This window comes from Salvelinus namaycush, chromosome 12 (assembly GCF_016432855.1).
Source record: "Salvelinus namaycush isolate Seneca chromosome 12, SaNama_1.0, whole genome shotgun sequence".
NCBI lineage: Eukaryota > Metazoa > Chordata > Actinopteri > Salmoniformes > Salmonidae > Salvelinus > Salvelinus namaycush.
Genome location: NC_052318.1, coordinates 32,535,512 through 32,556,280, shown reverse-complemented (window position 1 = coordinate 32,556,280; position 20,769 = coordinate 32,535,512). Strand labels below are relative to the sequence as shown.

At 44.1% G+C, this 20,769-nt stretch overlaps 1 protein-coding gene across 1 annotated transcript; it reads left to right on the top strand.

Moving 5' to 3' along the window:
* Window positions 1-3,511: 3,511 nt before the first annotated feature.
* Window positions 3,512-13,803, top strand: si:ch211-284e13.4 (insulin receptor substrate 1-B). Its single transcript, XM_039006087.1, has 3 exons — window positions 3,512-3,872; window positions 5,617-8,907; window positions 13,796-13,803. Exons 1-3 carry the CDS (start codon window positions 3,512-3,514, stop codon window positions 13,801-13,803), a joined length of 3,660 nt encoding a protein of 1,219 aa, XP_038862015.1.
* The last annotated feature ends 6,966 nt before the right edge of the window (window positions 13,804-20,769 follow it).

Here is a 20,769-nt window from a genome sequence, read left to right as displayed (position 1 = left end):
TCCTCTAAGCATCACCCAAGTGCTATGCTTAACTAAGTCTGGTCTGTCGGGTCTGCTGAGACTCAACAACACCTCCACCATACTGACGTTCAACACGGGGGGCCCCTCAGGGGTGCTTGCTCATTCCTCTCCTCTTCTCCCTGTACACTCATGACTGCATGGCCATGCATTTCGCTACACTCGCAATAACATCTACTAGCCATGTGTATGTGACCAATAAGATTTGATTTGACTCCAACACCATCATTAAGTTTGCCGACGACACAATGGTGGTGGGCCTGATCTTCAACGGCGACAAGCGCCTACAGTGAGGAGGTTAGAGCCTCTACAGCCTTTACCTCAAGGTCAGCAAAACCAAGGTGCTGATTGTAGACTTCAGGAAATGGAGAGGAGCGCGCCCCTACTGTCATCAACAGGGTTGCAGTGATGAGGGTCAAAAGCTCCTCGGCGGGCACATCAGAGAACCTGACATGGTCCAATCACACCACCAGCATGGTGAAGAAGGCGCCACAGCGCCTCTTCAATCTCAGGCGCCTGAAGAAATTTGGTATGGGCCCTCGGATACTAAAGAATTTCTACAACTGCACAATCGAGAGCATTTTGAGCGGCTGTATTATCGCCTGGTATGACAAATGCACCGTCTTCAACCAGAAGGTCCTACGGAGGATGGTGCGGACGGCACAATACATCACTGGGGGCGAGCGACATGCCCTCCAGAACATCTACACCAGGCGGTGTCTGAGGAAGGCCCAAAAGACAGTCAAGGACTCCAGTCACCCAAGCCGCGGACTGTTCACTCGGTTACCATCTGGCAAGAGGTATCGGAGTATCGGGTCGCAGACCAAAAGGCTCAGAGACAGCTCCTACCACCAGGCCGTAGGAGGCCATCAGACTAAACCTAGCTGTCTCTCTGCACAGACCTGCACCTTAGACCTGCACAGACTATTTGCATCGAAGAGACTATCAGCAGCTTAGAAATTATTTGCACTGACTACACACACACCCAACTCTTACACACAACCTTACACACATACACAAACACCCATAAACACACACACACAGTCAATGCTGCTATTCTATTATATACTATTGATTCCACGACACACTTAGTACACTACATTACCAAAAGTATGTGGACACCTGTTCGCGGAACATCTCATTCCAAAATCATGGGTATTAATATGGAGTTGGTCCCCCCTTTGATGCTAAAACAGCTTCCCCTCTTATGGGAAGGCTGCCCAATAAATGTTGGAACAATGCTGCAGGGACTTGCTTCCATTCAACCACAAGAGCATTAGCGAGGTCGGGCACTGATGTTGGGCGATTAGACCTGGTTTGCAGTCGGCATTCCAATTTATCCACAAGGTGTTTGATTGGGTTGAGGTCAGGGCTCTGTGCAGGCCAGTCAAGTTCTTCCACACCGATCTCGACAAACCACTTCTGTATGGACCTCGCTTTGTGCAAGGGGCATTGTCATGATGAAACAGGAAAGGGCCTTCCCCAAACTGTTGCCACAAAGTTGGAGGCACAGAATCGTCTAGAATGTCATTGTATGCTGTAGCGTTAAGATTTCCCTTCACTGGAACTAAGGAGCCTGAACCATGAAAAACAGCCCCAGACCATTATTCCTCCTCCAAATTCATTGGGGCAGGTAGCGTTCTCCTGGCAGCCGCCAAACCCAGATTCGTCCGTAGGACTGCCAGATGGTGAAGTGTGATTCATCACTCAAGAGAACGTATTTCCACTGCTCCAGAGTCCAATGGCAACAAGCTTTACACCACTCCAGCCGACGCTTGGCATTGCACATGGTGATCTTAGGCTTGTGTGCGGCTGCTCGGCCATGGAAACCCATTTCATGAAGCTCCCGACGAACAGCTATTGTGCTGATGTTGATTCCAGAGGCAGTTTGGAACTTGGTAGTGAGTTTTGCAACCGAGGACAGACGATTTATACGCGCTACGCGATGCAGCACTCTGCGGTCCCGCTCTGTGAGCTTATGTGGCCTAGCGCTTCGCGGCTGAGCCGTTGTTGCTCCTAGACATTTCCACTTCATAATAACAGCACTTAACAGGGCAGCTCTAGTACGGAAGAAATTTGACGAACTGACTTGTTGGAAAGGTGGCATCCTATGACAATGCCATGCTGAAAGTCACTGAGCTCTTCAGAATGGGCCATTATACTGCCAATGTTTGTCTATGGAGATTGAATTGCTGTGTGCTCGATTTTATACACCTGTCAGCAACACCTGTGGCTGAAATTGCTGAATCCATTAACTTGAAGGGGTGTCCTCATACTTTTAGTGTATTTGTAAATAGTGTAAATAAAGCGTTATTACTATGCATACTAGCTCTTCTATTACTTCTACTACTTGTTACTTTTTACTTGACTATTTTTATTGTTATTGTTGATTAATGTATTGTTGAGGAAGATAGCACATAAGCATTTCGCTGCACCTTTATACCTGCTGTAAACTGTGTATGTGGTTTGAAACTCTGTGGCAAGGTGCTGAGTAATTGACTGTGGCCCTGTCCGCAGATGTGGTGCTGAAGCGCTGACCACGGCGCTGTTCACAGTCATGGTGCTGAAGAGTTGACTGCAGCGCTGTTAATAACGGAGGTGGTGTTGAAAAGTTGACTGTAGCGCTGTTCACGGATGTGGTTGCTGAATCAGCGTTAATCTTTTTGCTTTCAGCGCTGACCGCGGTGCTGTCCATGGTGCTGAATGTTTACTTATGCGCCCAAAAAGGGATACTGTTGGTATTGCCTGTAGCTTCTCCCGGGCAGATCAATGCAGTCTGCTTGATGCATAGCCCACAAAATGTGCAAAAATATAAACTCATACAGGGAGTGACCAACGGGTGTCGCAAACGCTCTGAAGAAAGCATGATTGGATAAATATGTCAATGCTCAGGAGAAGGGATTCCGCATTGAATAATTTAATAAAAAATGTTGGGATAGAAATTGAGTGATATGGCTAGCAAAAATATAGTCCGTAGATGACTGCTCTTATTTTCTCTTTCTGGCTAGTTAAGAGGTACACTTCTGTAACACATAAACAGGCTAATTATAGGACTTAGCCTATTGGCTAACGTATGGATATTTATTGATCAGTCCATCGATGGTGAAACATGCGATAACAGGCTATCACTGTGCAGTAAATGAACATGCATAGAGGCGCATCAATGTGAGAGTCCATGCAGAGTAGTAGGTCAGGCTACAGTAAATAGACTGAGTAGGAGTAGTCCTAGTACTCCAGCAAGCAGCATAGGTTGGCTATAGGGAGCAGTGTGCAGACGTCGCTCGCCGCATGTGCACGCAGACGAGGGGAAAAGCTGATTTTATATAAATAATACTTGTTCAAATTAGCTCGCTTATTCCGGGGCACGCACGTTGGATGCTTCACTCTATGGATAATATGAGAAGGAGAAGAGGAATGTAGCTATAATTAATTAATAGCCTCCTCGTTTTAGTGGGGAGATTTTATGCAAGCAAAACAAGAGACCTGTCTAGTAATGGAGAACCATGCAGCAGTACTGCTACAACAGCAGCAGAGCTACGAGGACGTTCGGAAAAGCGGCTATCTCCGTAAGCAGAAATCTATGCACCGGCGATTTTTCGTTTTGAGGGAAACCTCGGAAGAGGGCCCTGCCCGTCTAGAATATTATGAGAACGAGAAGAAATTCCGAAGCAAGTCACCTGTCCCGAAAAAAGCACTGAATCTGGAGACTTGCTTCAACATCAACAAGCGGGCAGATTCCAAGAACAAGCACATGATAGTGATGTATACCCGCGGGGAGAGCTTTGCCATTGCAGCAGACAGTGAGGATGTCCAGAATGAATGGTACCAGGCCATGTTGGACCTTCAGTGGAAATGTAAGTCATACAAGGGTTTACTATGCCCAATATTCCCCTTGCACATTTAGTCTGCATTGGCCAGTGTTGGTCTAGCTAGCCATTCTGGATTGACATCCATTTGACATTCAGATCTGTAACGCGATAGCATGTTATTTATTTTTTATTGCACATCATACGTCTGATGCTCTTTGTAGAAATTAGGCGTATAGTACATTAAATACAGGATATTGCTATTATAAATATTACATATAGGCCTATGCAATGAACAGCTGCATATCAGTTCAAGAGAGGTGGTGGACCACTGCTGCATGCGGTGTGTCTGAGCAGTAGCTTATCTGATTCATTTATTGGTATATTAACCAATATTTTTGACCATTTTCATTTTGCTGCATGTTAGCCTACACAATTATTGCAACGTGCATGAACCAATAGGATTTCTTCTTCGTATTCGCGACCAAATAGGCTGCAGCACAACATCATTCAAAGCGTATACTGCAGAGGACGCAGCCATGTACCCGAGTGCTCTCTGTTTTTGTTTTTCGACACGTCCCTCTGCATGTCGTGCGCGTAACCTACATTTCTGTGCTATGGCGTTGCCTGGCAGGGAGGAAAGCCGCAGCGTCTGCGTGCTTTCATTGGAAAACTGGTTTCTATCGGTTTCCCTCGTGTTTAGGTTGTTATGCTGTAACACTAACGCCAACCCTGCTATCGTTTCAGTAGTAATATGGAATCAATAATCTTAATAATGATTGTAATAATGTGGCTATATTTTATTGCATATATAATTTGTATTATTTGCACAACATTTCCTCAAAATTCTATCTTTTTTATTTTACACCTCTAGTTATGGTATTTTTAAAATTTCTATAGGCCAATGTCATTAACGTCTATAGACTACAGCCTTTACACAAATGAAACAGTAGGCCTAGGTGTAGATGTGGGTTTCTTCAGGGGAGCAATAATGTTGCTAAATGAAACACGTCTGGATTTACAATGCGATGGTCAGTATTTTATATTTACATTTGACATTTTTAGTAATTTAGCTGTCTCTCTTCTTTCTCGAGCCACTAGGGTTAAGTACCTTGCTCAAGGGCACATCGACATATTTTTCACCTTGTGGGCTCAGGGATTCGAACCAGCAACCTTTCAGTTACTGGCCCAAGGATCTTAACCGCTAGGCTACCTTTTGTAATAATCTGTAGTTACAGAGTATTTACACGGTGTAGGTTATAAAGATTGATCATTTTCATGATTATTAACAGTCTTTATTGTACCAACCCAATAATATTTTTTAAAGAAATGGTGTTGAAGAAAGGCCTTATTCACACACTATCAAATGTCAATCCACCACACGCTCTAATCCATCATGCAGCTGGATAGTTTTTTGTTACATGAGTGTTTTTGTTACACCATAGTCTTCAATTAATGTTTATTATGAATGCATTCATGAAACAAAACCTGCATGCATGAATGATGAGGCTCATCACATATTTAAGCCAGTCAGAGTTCAGAGTGTCTAAATGTGCTGAATGTGCTACAACTGACGGTCACTCTAACCTTGATAATAGATAATATATGAATATTGTATACAATATTTTTGTCTCCTGACTGTCAACTCTCATCTTGTGCTACCCCATGATTCCTCCGAATATTGTCAATTCTATTTCCTTTATATGTCTGGCTTTCTCTGTCTCTATATCTATTTGCATAGTTTTCTGTCTTGTTGTTGATTGAGATGTGTCTTCATTGTGATTATTTGCAGGTAAAAACCCAGAGGACTGTGGTAGCGGTGGAGAGTGTGGACTCCCCTCTCCTCCAGGCCCCACCTTCAAGGAGGTGTGGCAGGTCAAGGTGTGGCCTAAAGGGCTTGGCCAGGCCCGAAACCTAGTGGGCATCCACCGTCTGTGCCTGACCGACAAGACGGTCAACTTTGTCAAGCTCAACTCTGACGTGGCCGCCGTGGTCCTACAACTGATGAACGTGCGTCGCTGCGGCCACTCAGAGAACTTCTTCTTCATCGAGGTGGGCCGCTCAGCCATGACGGGGCCTGGGGAGTTCTGGATGCAGGTGGAGGACTCGGTGGTGGCCCAGAACATGCATGAGACTCTGCTGGAGGCCATGAAGGCTCTGAGTGAGGAGTTCCGCCAGCGCAGTAAGTCTCAATCTGTGGGCGCTACAGGCGGCGGGGGCACCGCCTCCAACCCCATCAGTGTCCCCACCCGCCGCCACCACCCCAATCTGCCCCCCAGCCAGGTGGGCTTTGGCAGACGAGCCCGGACTGAGACCCCTGGAGCAGGTGGTGCACACTGCACCAGCACTTCACCCACGCCACGCCACGGGTTCCCCAGGGCACGCACAGCCAGCATCGGGGGAAGGACGGAGGAGGGTGGAGGTGGAGCCAGAGGGGCATGGACAAGCTCCAGTCCCAGCCTGAACGGATCTTGTTCCACTACACCCACCCTAAGACCTAAGCCCACCAGAGCTCCAACCCCAGCTAAGATCACTCTCAGCCTGGCCCGCTACACCCCCAACCCAGCCACCTCCCCAGCCCCAAGCCTCTCCTCCAGCTCTGGTCATGGCTCAGAGTGTGGACTAGTCGGAGGGGCAACGGGAGGTGTAGCGATCTGTTCTTACACCCGCGTCCCTCAGAGAGTATCTGTGTCGTGTTCCCCTAGTGACTACGGCTCCTCAGACGAGTATGGCTCCAGCCCTGGAGAGCACTCCCTACTGGTCCCCAGTCTACCTGGAGGGTCCAATGGTGGAATGGGACACCATGCTCATGGAGAGGGCTCTTCCAGCTACATAGTGATGGGCCAGAGAGAGAGCCTCCCTGGGTCCCATCAGCGTCCTCAGGGCCGCAGGATGCTGCGGCGCTCCTCCAGCAGGGAGTGTGAGGCAGAGCGCAGACTCCTCAGCAAGAGGGCCTCCCTGCCCCTGACTGCCCACGAACGCCTGGCCCCTCGCAGGAAGGAGGAAGAGGAGGATACGGACCAAGAGTACGCCGTCATGTCACGGAGTGTTAGCAGGGACGCCTTTGTGTCACGGCGGCGCGGATCAGGAGGCTTCGCAGCAGGGGGCTTGGAAGCAGGGGCCGTCGTTGGGGAGACCCAGGTGAGGGTTGATGTGGTCCGAGGAGAGGCGGGAGGAGGAGGGGGACCAGTGGACAGGGGCTACATGTCCATGTTACCTGGAGTGACGGCTCCTCCTTTTTCCCTCTCCCTGTCTGTGGCCGTGTCTGACGTCAGCACCCAGCCTGGGGCTGATGATGAGTACATGGCCATGACCCCCAACAGCAGTGTGTCCCCCCCCCAGCACATCAGTCTGCCTGTCTCAGAGGGCTACATGGTCATGTCCCCCAACAGCAGCTGCTCCCCAGACATGCATGGAATGGCCATATGGGGGAGCAGGGGAAGCATGGAGAGCCGGGCTGGCAGTGACTACATGAACATGTCTCCTATCAGCATCCGCTCGGCTTGCAGCACACCCCCCTCACAACCTGAACAGAACCCGCTACAACACAAGATGGTCTACTCCTACTTCTCTCTGCCACGATCCTACAAACACACGCTCTCCACACGCTTTGAGGATGACTTGGATCAAGGGAAAAGGAAGGAGGGGGGTCATAGTGACCAAGCCAGTGCTGGAAATCGGGGTGGACAAGTGGGCTACAGCAAGAGGAACACAGCCACAGTTGGCACTGCAGGAGGCTGTCAACTCTCCCTCTCCTCTTCCTCCTTCTCTTCCAGCTCAGCTAGCAGTGAGAGCCTGGAGGATCGGCCCATGTCAGTGGCAGCTGGGGGAGGGCTACGACTAACAAGAACGGGGCCAGGGTTCAGGAACGGGGGAGCACGCTCTAAGGATGGATCCTATCAGCAGAAACGTGTGTCGCATGGCCCAGGGGGCCAGCAGAGGAAGCCTCGTCCCCTCAGTGTGTCTGTGGACATGTCTAAAGCTAACACCTTGCCCAGGGTTAAGGAGAACCTCTTCCCCACAGAGCCTCAGAGCCCTGGGGAGTACGTCAGCATAGTGTTCAGGGGTGGTGACGTGGGGGGTAGAAGAGGGGGCCAGTGGGGGCCAGAGCACGGACTGTCAGTGACCCATGGAACCCAGAGGCCCTGGCACCGTCCAGCACTCTGCCACGGTGGCGCCACCAACCTCCCCCGCAGCTTCTCTGCACCGCTGGCCACCTCCGCTGCCTTGGCTGCCTCTACTGAGTACGTCAACATGGATTTGGGGATGGGAAACTCCCCTTGCCCCTCCACTGGGACCCCTGTTAAATCACCTTTTTGCCCGCCCCCAGCTATTGCCCCCAAGCCCCCAGTTGTGGCCCGTAGTAGGCCCTCTCCTAGGGCAGCAGAGTGCAATGTAGGTGGGCATAGGGCAGCAGTGCCAACATTCTTACCCACTTCATATACAAACTACACAGAGATGGCCTTCAGCATAGTTTCAGAGCCTAACCCTGCAGCACCCGCCATGCATGCTGCCCAAGCTTCATCAATGGAGCAGGAATCAGGCTTGGACTTCCCCTCAGCAAGATCCTACTCATCTCCTGACCAGAACCAGAGCAGCAGGCTGGCCAGAGACAGGATTGGCAGGGGCGACCAACTGGGACGGAGACGCCACCGCTCGGAGACATTCATCATTACTCCTCCTCCTCTCCCCCTCCAGCTGTCCTCCTCAGGCTCCTTGCTCTTGGAGAGTGCCCAGACAGCAGCACCTCATCGACAAGGAGGACTGGAGAGGGGTTCACCATGGGAGAATGCCCAGGCAGATGCAGCCGCAGCCCAGGCTTCATCCTCTGGGTCTGCTAAACAAGGCCTTAACTACATTGATCTGGACCTGGCCATTAATAAGGAAGGCTCTCAGAATGAACTGGAGGGGGGAGCCACTGCCCCCCATAACATCTTCGCTTCAGTCCACAATGGGGCAGGTGGGGGAGTCATGATGGGAGACATGACTGGTTTGGGGAACAACCCTGGCTACGCCAGTATTGATTTCTACAAATCAGAGGAGCTGAGGGCACTTCACCAGAGCAGCAGGAAAGATGGGAAAGGTAAAGGTACTCAACACCTGTTCTCTCTCTGTTTTATCACTCAAAGCACACAGAAATGGGTATGTTAGGAATCCAAATCATGTTTTGATTACTAGTAGAAAGTCTTTGTTATTCTGTAGTAGAAATCTTGGTAACACTTTACTTGACACCCAGTGTCATAACACGGTCATAATCATGTCATAATATGTCTTAACAGCTGACAACTTGTCATAACCTGTCATAATATGGTCATAACACTGTCATGATCCATATATTTACACCTATTGTGACATATATTGTGTAACTTTATGGCTGGTTATGACACCTACATAAGTGTCAAAACCCACATTTATTCAAATTCGTTTTTTCCCTGCCAAGAAGTTTCGTTTTGTTTGAAAGTTTGTTTCTTAAATCCTTTGTTGTTGTTGTAATGAATTCTTTACAGTCATCAAATTTTAAATAACTTGAAGAAAATACACTTTATGACACTGTCAAGAAGCATTATGACCGTCATAATCATATAAGCCAGATAGGCCTATCACGTACATGCCCTTATGTCAGTCATCAGTCAAAAAGAGGGTGTCTTGTCCTGCTCCTTAAATCTGCTCCTGCATTCATCCCAGTCATCAGCAACAGAGCATTGGGGTACATTGTCTGACATCAATGTGTGCGTAATTACAATAATAATTTAATATGGTCAATAAAAAAAAATATATACAGTACCAGTCAAATGTTTGGACACACCTACTCATTCTAGGATTTTTCTTTATTTTTTTACTATTTTCTACATTGTAGAATAATAGTGAAGACATCAAAACTATGAAATAACATATGGAATCATGTAGTAGCCAAAAAAGTGTTAAACAAATCAAAATATATTTTATATTAGATTCTTCAAAGTAGCCACCCTTTGACTTGATGACAGCTTTACACACTCTTGGCATTCTGTTATGACGCTGGGTGTCAGATAAAGTGTTACCGAAATCTTTGTTATTCTCTGTGATGGAGTACATTTCCTGCACACAATTTATTCAAATCAAATTTTACACATGCACTGTGAAATGCTTCCTTACTTCCTTACAAGCCCTTAACCAAGAAAAATAAGAGTTAAGAAAATATTTACTAAATAAATTGAAGTAAAAAGAATTCTACAAAAAATTGCAGGGTTGAGGTTCAGAGTTGAGGTGTTGGCTGGCATCCTTACTTAATGACTTCTGCCTCCCTTGAGTTGGAAAAACATCTTATATCCCCATCAGAGTTTACAAGGGCAAAGTCATTTTTACACAGAGGGAAGCATGTAACACAAATACTCCTTTCTCAAATAAACCCTGTCACCTTTTTGTCCTTCTCTGAGCAGCCTGGTGTCCTAGAATACACGTAACATAGTAAACTTAAATCCGGGACACTCAAATTAGTATGATATGTTACGTTTGATATGGTCACATAAAACAGATGGTTACTTAAGAAAAAACAAAAGTGGGGTGGATAGGTGGACTTATAACGCAAATGTCTAGCAACCCAAAGGTTGTGTGTTCAAATCTCATCGTGGATAACTTTAGCATTTTAGCTAATTAGCAACTTTGCAACTAATTATCACGTTAGCTAACCCTTCCCACAACCTTAACCCTTTTAACTAACCCTTCCCCTAACCTTAACTTTAACCCCTTTAATCTAACTCCTAAACTTAACCCTAACCCCTAACCCATAGCCTAGGTAACATTAGCCAGCTAGCTAGAATTTGTAACATATGATACATTTTGCAAATTCGTAACATATAATACGAATTGTCATTCGTAACATATCATATGAAATGGGTGATGGACATTCACAAAGTAACACATATCATACGAAACGTAACATAGCATATTAAATGGAGAGTCACGGATTTACGTACATAATAGTACGAAATGCTCTGAGATCAGGATGTTCTCAGACGTTGTCTAGACAATGGATTTTGCTGGCTTATGAAAGCTAAAATGTAGCCCAATGATGACTGGAGAAATAATGGCTTCCATTGTATAGGGGTTGCAGTAGATAGGAGTGGCACTGGCACCCAACTATTATGTAAAAGTATTAGCATGAATAGCCTAATAACACAGCAGATGCTGTGTGTGATAAACTAGGACTGTTTTAGTTTATACAACCTGATAAAGGCCTACCCTGGCCCCACCACCTCTGGATTACACAGGTATTCGATTGGGGAGGGAGAGAAATACACACAATATTTACCTCCCCCTTAATTCTACCCAAATACAATTAATGAATTCTTAATTCTGGTTTTGTTGTAACCTTTACCCTCTTAGCTGTTTTACATGATGATTGCCTTTATAAATGCTATTGTTACTGTTGCAAGGACACCATTTTCTAGAGTGTTTACTGCTGGTATAATTAATGACTACTTCTCAGGTCAAGGAGACCCTTTAGGGTGACGTACCGTAAGCCGTGTATAAAGAACTGTGGAATACAGGTTAGGTTACATGATATCATCCTTTAGAACCGGATGACTGAAGTTGAACCATAAACTATGACATGTCTGGTGGTCAGCAGGCTGTGTGTAGAACCATGTCATCCCCTGGGCCCTGACCAGTGTCAGTGGTCTTCATTACCTGTGGTAGAGATTGTTTGCTGTCAGCGTATGTCAAATAATTACTCCTGAGCCCTGTGTCAGCAGCATGTGCAGTATGTTACAGAGCCTGGAGAAAGGAGACAGGTATTTTTGGTTCTTTGATTTTGCTTACGTCAAAGGAAGTCCTATTCGCTTCGTTTCCTTAGTGATGCCACTGAAAGTGTTGTTTTTATTCTGATCCTTCCGCCCCCACCCACCCTGTTCTACCCAGGCTGTTTTCACCTTCACAACCTATTTTCACACTTTCTTCTTCATCTCCTCCTTGTTATGAAGCCATTTCATCAACCCCAAGGTGCTTATCCTTTAGTGTGTGATTAAACAGCCCACACAGCTCTTGTGTGGTAACAACAATCACCAAACATAAAGTGGTTACTCCTCTCAGTGCAACATTCAACTCTCAGCCAGCCAAATACACTTGATCTATGGTTCCTTGTTTTCACCCTAAAGCTCTCAGCCATGTCTGATGTGCAGCTTGGATTCCGGTCTGTGAGAAGAAGTGTTGAGCTGTCTGCCAGGCTGAGGGTTGTATAGCTGCCTGCCAGGCTGAGGGTTGTATAAAGAGAGTCTCTCATTTTCACAAGTGGGCGTTCAGAGAGCGAAGCCAATTGATTTGTCTGCTGGTAATGAGCCATTTCACATGGGTGGAGGTGGAGGGGTCAGGACTGTCGCCAGGTGTTTGTGTTAATGTGTGGGTGTCTTGTTGTCTATAGGCTTTCACATGGCAAATACCGTAAGATGTTGTGTTTGTATGTTTTATAGAGATGGATTCCAGAGTACATGATCCATTGACTGGATGTGTTTTTTTTTAAAGGGAACAAAGCCTGCATTGGAATAGAGGATGATGCAGGAGACGAGAGAGGGTTATGTATTGTCATTGACATTTTCTTTACTGCCGTCAAGTTGAGATATGAATAGTTGGGGCTGAATGATTTGTATTTAGTTGTGGATGTTGAAATATTGAATTATGGCAACAGAATGCAGATGATTTTGTAGTGGACATGAGTTGGACATGGTCACTAGTTTAGGTAGCTATGCCTGCAAACTTCGAAACCAGTGTCTGCCCTCGAGCCAACAGGGAATTTCCTCTTGGTCTAATGGTCTAAGATGTTGGTTGCTCCTGTGGGAGACCTGGGTTCATATCCCGCGTGTTACACGTTGTTGTCAACAGGAATTAGAGAGAGAAGAGTGCTGAGAACTCTTGAGGAGTGTGGTAAGAAGGAAGGAGAAGTCCTTGTTTCAGCTCTTTACACAAGTGCTTGTGTTGAGAGTTTCCAGCGCTGACTGAGGGAACTACAGAAGCATTAACTGTAACAGTGGAGGAGACAGATGTGGCTGGTGGGCAGAACAGACCAGAATCACTCCGATCTGAGGTTTATTCATGAGGTCTTTTGTCTGTGCTTCTTGTGCTGGAGATGAGTAGTGAGTGACCGTAGGCTACCCTGTTTAAAAACTGTTTCTTCAGACTCTACAAATATTTTGTTATTTTCAAAATGTATAATTATTTGATTTGACCACATTATAAGGGGTCTGCTGTTGTTTATTGTTGACTCATATCTAGTGTAGCAGGAGTGGAATGTGTTGTGTTGTTGCCACCACTGAAACACTGCCCAAGCATGCCAAGCGCCCCTTGTTTTGTGTTTGGGTTTAGTGTTTACTCCCGTTTGCCCTGTTTGGCTCCAATCCTCATCCCCAGGCTGGTTGTTCCCAAGCAGAACCCTGATATCCTTCTGTGTCGTTCTACTTACTCTACAGTGATGCCCACAAACATCCACTTAAACACTTCCATGTGAGATCATTCGTCACAATGGCCCTGTGAGGATTTTCTTTTCTTCCTGAATGTTCTATTGTGCTGTGTGCAATTTATGTGTTAATTAAACCTGCGTTACTTCAGTGATACACTCACAGATGTAATGTTAATTTATCTTTCAAAACCCATGCTTTTGTAATGCTAAATCCAAGACAAAAATATAATTATTTGTTGCGGCTTTCAAAAATGTCACATAATGAAATGGGTGGGGGAGAGGGGGGATTCAGTCTAGCTCACTCTCAGACTGAAAATTTTTCTAGTAGCATTGTTAAATGACCTGTGTACAGACAGCGAGGAAGACAAGAAACACATTCTATTGATTGACATTACAGCTACAGCCATATGTGAGAGAGATGGAGACAAAGAAAGAGATTTTCCCATTAGGCTACGGAGGTGTAAATCCTAGATCCAGACCTCTCCTTGTCGGTTTTGTTATGATTTGTTTGTTAACATCTATATTTCCTCTTTTCTTTCAGAATGTTAATGATCCATTTTCATCTGGACATTGCTCCTGGGGTTGAGCACCACTGTCCTAACTAACCATGGTGGGATTGGTTGGCAACAGTATGTTTCCCTACTGACCTTTCTCACTGGAAGAGGAGTAACAGAGGTGAAGGCAAACCCATCAAATCATCATTAACTCTTTGTCATCCTGTCCAGTTGTTGCTATCCAATACTAATGTGTGCCAAAAGACTACTGGTCCAAACCAACACAACAGGGTTCGCTGAGGTAGAAGAATATAGCCAATCAAGATTACATTTGTTTCTTTTTCCTTAACATAAACTTATGGAAATTGTTATACAAATGTGAAATAGTAGAAAGGTACATACTAAAAAAGTATATAGTATACATATGTTGATGAAAGCTACATAAATAAATACATCTATATATATATTATACTTTTTAAAAAGTGCCTAATGTTTTGTTTGTAGACATTTTTACACAGGGAATCTGGAACTGGTCTGTGAGAGGGAAAACTATGTTTGTCTCAAATGTAATTTTGTGTTAAGAATATTGTAAATATGTTGAAAATGACAGAAAACATAGAGTTTTAGTTATATAGTAAGCATAATCAAACTGCCTTACTGTGTTTGTGAACTGTACTAAAATAATAGCCTCTTTTTACTTTATGCTGTGCCTCACTCTTCAGCCACAATGAAAGCTCTCGTTTCCTCACTCTTCTGCCTGAACCCTACCAGTACCAGCTGGAGCTAAGCCAAAAACCAGCGCTGTATAATGCCAACCACACACACATTTGAATAGTCATACGTGTGGTTCAGCTGAGCAGGTGAGGTTGATAGTCGTCACATTTACTGCTGTGACATTTACTACTTGTGTTTGCTAGAATATTATGACACTAACAGGCTGAGAACGGTATTGAATGTCTGATCAATGTGATTAAAGAATGCTGTGCGTGCAGGTGCGAGAGAAAGAGCATGATTACAGTGGTGATGGATATCAGTTAATGAAGATATTTCCAGACCACATTTGGCCTCCCACAATGATCAACAGGGTAATTTTTATTTATGTAATAATAATATTAATTCCTTTCACTTACTTGTTAAGGTTCCCTCATGCTTTATAACCACAGTGACTGAAAATCACATCACACACACATCCCCTGTAGCCTGGTCCGAAATCTGTTTGTTCTTTCTTGCCAACTCAAGACAGCACAAACAGATCAGGCACCAGGCTACGTCCTCTGTGCATCCGAAAAAGACACTCAAGTGCCTGGCTGCCTGTGTTATTTGGTGTCCACACACGAACGGTTACCCTCACTCATTCTCACTAGGTCCCCCCTTTCCCTTATATCCCCAGTCCCGTACCAGTTAGATATTCTTGCAGAAAAAAACAAGTGGTATTTTTGATGTGGTGATTCAGTTTTATGAAATCCCTTTAATCATTTGAACATAGCCCATTACTGCCAGTATCTTGTGCTTTAATGCAGAGAACTTTAGTGCCAAAATCCTGTATTACATAGACTGTGTTCACACAGGAAGCCCAATTCTAATCTATTTTTTAGTAATTGGTATTTAGACCAATCAAATCAACTCTGAAAAAAATCTGATGTGAAAAGATCTGATGTAATCGGTCGAAAGACCAATTAGTGGAAAAAAACATCAGAATTGGATACCTGTGTAAACACAGCAATAGATCAATGGATTACTCATGCTTCACTATGGTAGACTTACTCTGTTTTTAATCTTAACTTTGTCTCACCATACAGGCCAATGGCATTGCTTGATGTGACTTTTATAATATACCTTTCTTTTTTATTCTCTTAAAATGATTATTATTAATTGGGGATTTTCATTCATGAGCTTCTCTTACCTCATAATCATGTCTAAAGAATTTGAACAGACGTGACAGTTGGTCTTAAATCCCCAAGGTCGTCTGAGAAGGTTCCCTACGTTTTGGTTCACTTAACTACCGTGGCTATGGCCAAGTCCAGTTAAGAGTCTTTCGGTTGGACTGGGTATCGTTAGACCATCTTTTAATGCCTTATTGTTTTCAATATTAACTCTCACATAATACCACACAGCAGCTGTATAAAGGCGCTTTGCATTCTAGAATAACCAGAATTCTGCCAAGTCTGAAGATTCTTAGTTTGGTGAACTGCAGAGACGTGTACAAAGTGATGTAGAAATGAGACATACAATACCAGTCAAAAGTTTGGACACACCTACTCATTCAAGGGTTTTTCTTAATTTTTTTTACCATTTTCTACATTGTAGAATAATAGTGAAAACATCAAAACTATGAAATAACTCATATGGAATCACGTAGTAACCAAAAAAGTGTTAAACAAATCAAAATATCTTAAATTTGAGATTCTTCAAAGTAGCCACCCTTTGCCTTGATGACAGCTTCGCACACTCTTGGCATTCTCTCAACCAGCTTCATGAGGTAGTCACCTGGATTGCTTTTCCAACAGTCTTGAAGGAGTTCCCACATATTCTGAGCAGTTGTTGGCTGCTTTTCCTTCCCTCTGCGGTCCAACTCATCCCTAACCATCTCAATTGGGTTGAGGTCGGGTGACTGTGGATGCCAGGTCATCTGATGCAGCACTCCATCACTCTCCTTGGTCAAATAGTCCTTACACAGCCTGTAAGTGTGTTTTGGATCATTGTCGTGTTGAAAACAAATGATAGTCCCACTAAGCACAAACCAGATGGGATGGCATATTGCTGCAGAATGCTGTGGTAGCCATGCTGGTTAAGTGTGCCTTGAATTCTAAATAAATCCCAGACAGTGTCACCAGCAAAGCACCCCCACACCTCCTCCTCCATACTTCACGGTGGGAACCACACATGTGGAGATCATCCGTTCTCCTACTCTGCATCTCACAAAGACACGGCGGTTGGAAGCAAAAATCTCAAATTTGGACCCATCAGACCTAAGGACAGATACCCATCGGTCTAATCTACATTGCTTGTGTTTCTTGACCCAAGAAAGTCTCTTCTTATTATCGGTGTCCTTTAGTGGGGTTTCTTTGCAGCAATTAGATCATGAAGGACTGATTCATGCAGTCTCCTCTGAACAGTTGATGTTGAGATGTGTCTGTTACTTGGACTGCAATCTGAGGTGCAGTTAATTGCTGATTCCTGAGGTTGGTAACTCTAATGAACTTATCCTCTGCAGCAGAGGTAACTCTGGGTCTTCCTTTCCTGTGGCGGTCCTCATGAGAGACAGTTTCATCATATCGCTTGATGTTTTTTGCGACTGCACTTGAAGAAACGTTCAAAGTTCTTGAAATGTTTCGTGTTGACTAATCATCATGTCTTAAAGTAATGATGGACTCTTGTTTCTCTTTGCTTATTTGAGCTGTTCTTGCCATAATATGGACTTGGTCTTTTACTAAATAGGGCTATCTTCTGTATGCCAACCCTACCTTGTCACAACACAACTGATTGGCTCAAATGCATTAAGGAAAGAAATTCCACAAATGAATTTTTAACAAGGCACACCTTTTAATTGAAATGCATTCCAGGTGACTACCTCATGAAGCTGGTTGAGAGAATTCCAAGAGTGTGCAAAGCTGTCATCAAGGCAAAGGGTAGCTACTTTGAAGAATCTCAAATTTAAGATAGTTTGATTTGTTAAAAAAAAAATTGGTTACTACATGATTCAATAGGTGTTATGTCATAGTTTTTATGTCTTCACTATTGTTCTACAATGTACAAAATGGTAAAAATAAAGAAAAACCCTTGAATGAGTAGGCGTGTCCAAACTTTCGACTGGTACTTTATATACTGAGACCCCTCACCGTATCAAAGGTTCTACCTGTTGTTGTGGGAAAAAGGTATGTTAAGTACAATCAGGGTAATGTTTCCTGTTAGGAGAGAGCTGTGTACTTATTTTAATTCTATTAATAATACTATGACTGACTGATGTATGATGTATTCTATTGTAAAGAGGAGAAGGACAAGGATCTTTGGGTATGCACAGAATTCGGTGTATAAAGGAGTAGGCTTCAGGGGAGGGATATGGGCATGAGGTTCATGGAAATGTTATGGAAAAGATCTCTGTTCAAAACAGAATAATGTTGATGATTCTTGCCTGTGATGTAAACAATGTCACTTTGTTTCTTTGAAAAGCTAAGAAATGAAATGGAATGAACAAACTTTGTTTCACATGTCTGTTTCCTAGATATATGACAGTGTTATTCAGATCTAATTAATGATATAATTCACTAAACAAACAAAGCATTCAGTCAGTCTAGCCCAGGGGTGTCAAACTCCTCCCATGGAGGGCCTAGTGTCTGCTGGTTTTTGGTTTTTCCTTTCAATTAAGACCTAAACAACCAGGTGAGGGGAGTTCCTTACTAATTAGTGACCTTAATTCATCAATCAAGTAAGGGAGGAGTGAAAACCTGCAGACACTCAGCCCTCCATGGGAGGAGTTTGACAAGTGGCCTAGACTGTAATAAGCCATTAGTGAGTAGACCGTGAAGGAAGGATAAAAGGCACTGGATGATCAATCCGATGTCTGCATTGGCCATGCAGCATTTACAGTGATATGGCCTCTGCAGAAGTCAGGGCATTCCTTCTTCTTGCACTTCGCCGAGCAGCGCAGAACTGTTGTGAAGGAAGTTGTCAACAAAGTGAGTTTGTGTTTATACAGGACCTTCCTCCACCTACCATCAACCAATCATGTCAATGCGGAGCTATACGGAGCCCTCCGTATTGTTACAAAATGTGAGAGGCACACAGCGATGCGGTACAGAGCTCAATTTGGCCTCTGCATGCCTCCCGAGGCTCCGCAATTGCCTCACGCCATCCGTACTGCGCCTCCGACCACATTTGCAGATCATGCATAAATTAGCTTTAAGCCTGGGGGACAGAGGGGGTGCTGTATGTGTGTATAATCCCAGTCTGCCTAAACACAGACACTCCCAGTCCTTCCTCCACCTTATACACATACAGTATGCCACCTCATGGCATCAGAGGCTTCTGAATCCTCACAGCATACACACAGTGTTGGTAAGGACTATGTAAGGGGGGTTGTAACGCACAGATACACAGCTATTTCTTCCCAAACCTTCTAATACCACTATCTGAGTGGAATTTAATGTGATTAAGTATAAAATATACAACAGTGATTATGGATGAAGTTGTACAATAGGAAAAACAAGAAGAGGAGATATAATTGAGACTGTTTAATGTTTCAGCTCTGATGTTTTAGCTCAGGTCTTTCTGAAGACATTTCACGAATATACATTTTTATGTAAAGTGTGTTTGGCTAAACTAATTTGAGTAAATGTCTCAACATTTACAGTTATTTCTTCATACAGTCTATTGTGGTTTGGACTAAAATAAAAGTACATTTTTGATGAGAATATATATGAAGTGTTGGGCACCCGAGTGGCGCAGTGGTCTAAGGCACTGCATCTCAGTGCAAGAGGTGTCACTGTAGTCCGTGGTTTATAACCAGGCTGCATCACATCCAGCCGTGATTGGGAGTCCCATGGGGCGGCGCACAATTAGCCTAGCATCATCCGGGTTTGGCTGGGGTAGGCTGACGTCATTGTAAATAAGAATTTGTTCTTAACTGACTTGCCTAGCTAAATTTACTATTCTTTTTTTAAACAGATGTTTCAGCTACATTTTGTCGTGCTTCAGTCATCATTTGAATGATGATGAGAAGCCTAGCAAGCTTATGGTTTTATCTACAGGTCAGTGACTTCTTCTGCATGTAAAGAAAATGTGTGCATGTTTCATTAATGTTCTGCTGTGAACAAAATGTTCTTTGCAGACCTTATTGAATCTTTACAATTACATAGCACCCTCTTGTGTTCACTGACACAAGCGGTTGCCCTGAAATGCAGGATAGAATCAAAGCATATAACTACCAAAATTAAGCAAGACATTTTGCTCATTAAAACAAGGACATTGTTCAAGGAATTAAAAAACTATTCATATTGTGACAAAAAGTGAAAAAATTCAAGGAAAAGCTGCTTTCCTTCCTGAGTGGAATACATTGGATCTTATTGATTTCCAGAGACATGCGGTGGAGAGGCCTTCCTCTCACACACCCACCCCTGGCTCTTCATGTGGTCTGGGCTCATTGAGGGCTGGGTGGGATCCCCAGTCAAGAGGGCACAATCAGCATCATTTTCAGAATCATCCTGAGGAGGACCAAACAAAGGTTAAAATTAACTTATTACAAAACATTTTCTTAATGAAGTACTGTACATAATAGAAAAAGGATTATGAGAGATTGGATTATTCTGAACCTCTGTGGCACCATCTGCAGATCCCTCGGTCGTATCCCTCAGCTCAAGGACCCAAAGCTGCTGTCCTCTGGCCCTGGCCAACAACCAAACCTATGTATTCAAACTCATGCGTTTAATCTTTATGCATTTTACACCTTTAGCTCAGTATAAATATTTTTGAACTGAAAATGTATGACCGGACACTGAAAGTTAATTGTATTCTATATAGTTACACTGCAAGCGTATACTATTTCACAGACAGAGTATACATGCTGACATACCGTGTTATGTGGCTGCAATGTGGTCAGAGTAGCGTTGTTCTGCTGACAGAAGCTATTAGCAGTTAAGCAATCCCCCACACTCTGCCAGAAGAGATAGAACCCATTGTGATGGAGATGCCACACTTCTTCATTCTGTCTGAAATCTGAACATAAGCATACTAGTATTGGCAGTTAGGGTTCCTCCATGCTGTTGAAACATTCCACAGTGTGAAAGGTAACCACATCAAATATGGTGAATATATAATGTTAGTGTTGAATCCTAACTTCCAGTTAAATCCATTTTTTTTTTACATCATGCATTAATGTCAATGAGAGACTAAGTGAAAATGTGACTTGGAAGTTGGGATTTGCCGGTAATGAAATAGAACACAGTACTTTCTAATTAAACAACTAAAACTACAGCAAGACATTCCACATGTTGTGTTTCATCTTGATCTACTAAATAGAGGTCAT

What these genes read in the sequence shown, in the direction of transcription:
- si:ch211-284e13.4 (XM_039006087.1), top strand. Translation starts at nt 3,512, where the DNA reads ATGGAGAACCATGCAGCAGTACTGCTACAACAGCAGCAGAGCTACGAG. An exon ending in GTTGGACCTTCAGTGGAAAT is followed by an intron (nt 3,873 to 5,616) that starts GTAAGTCATACA and finishes GATTATTTGCAG; the next exon opens with GTAAAAACCCAGAGGACTGT.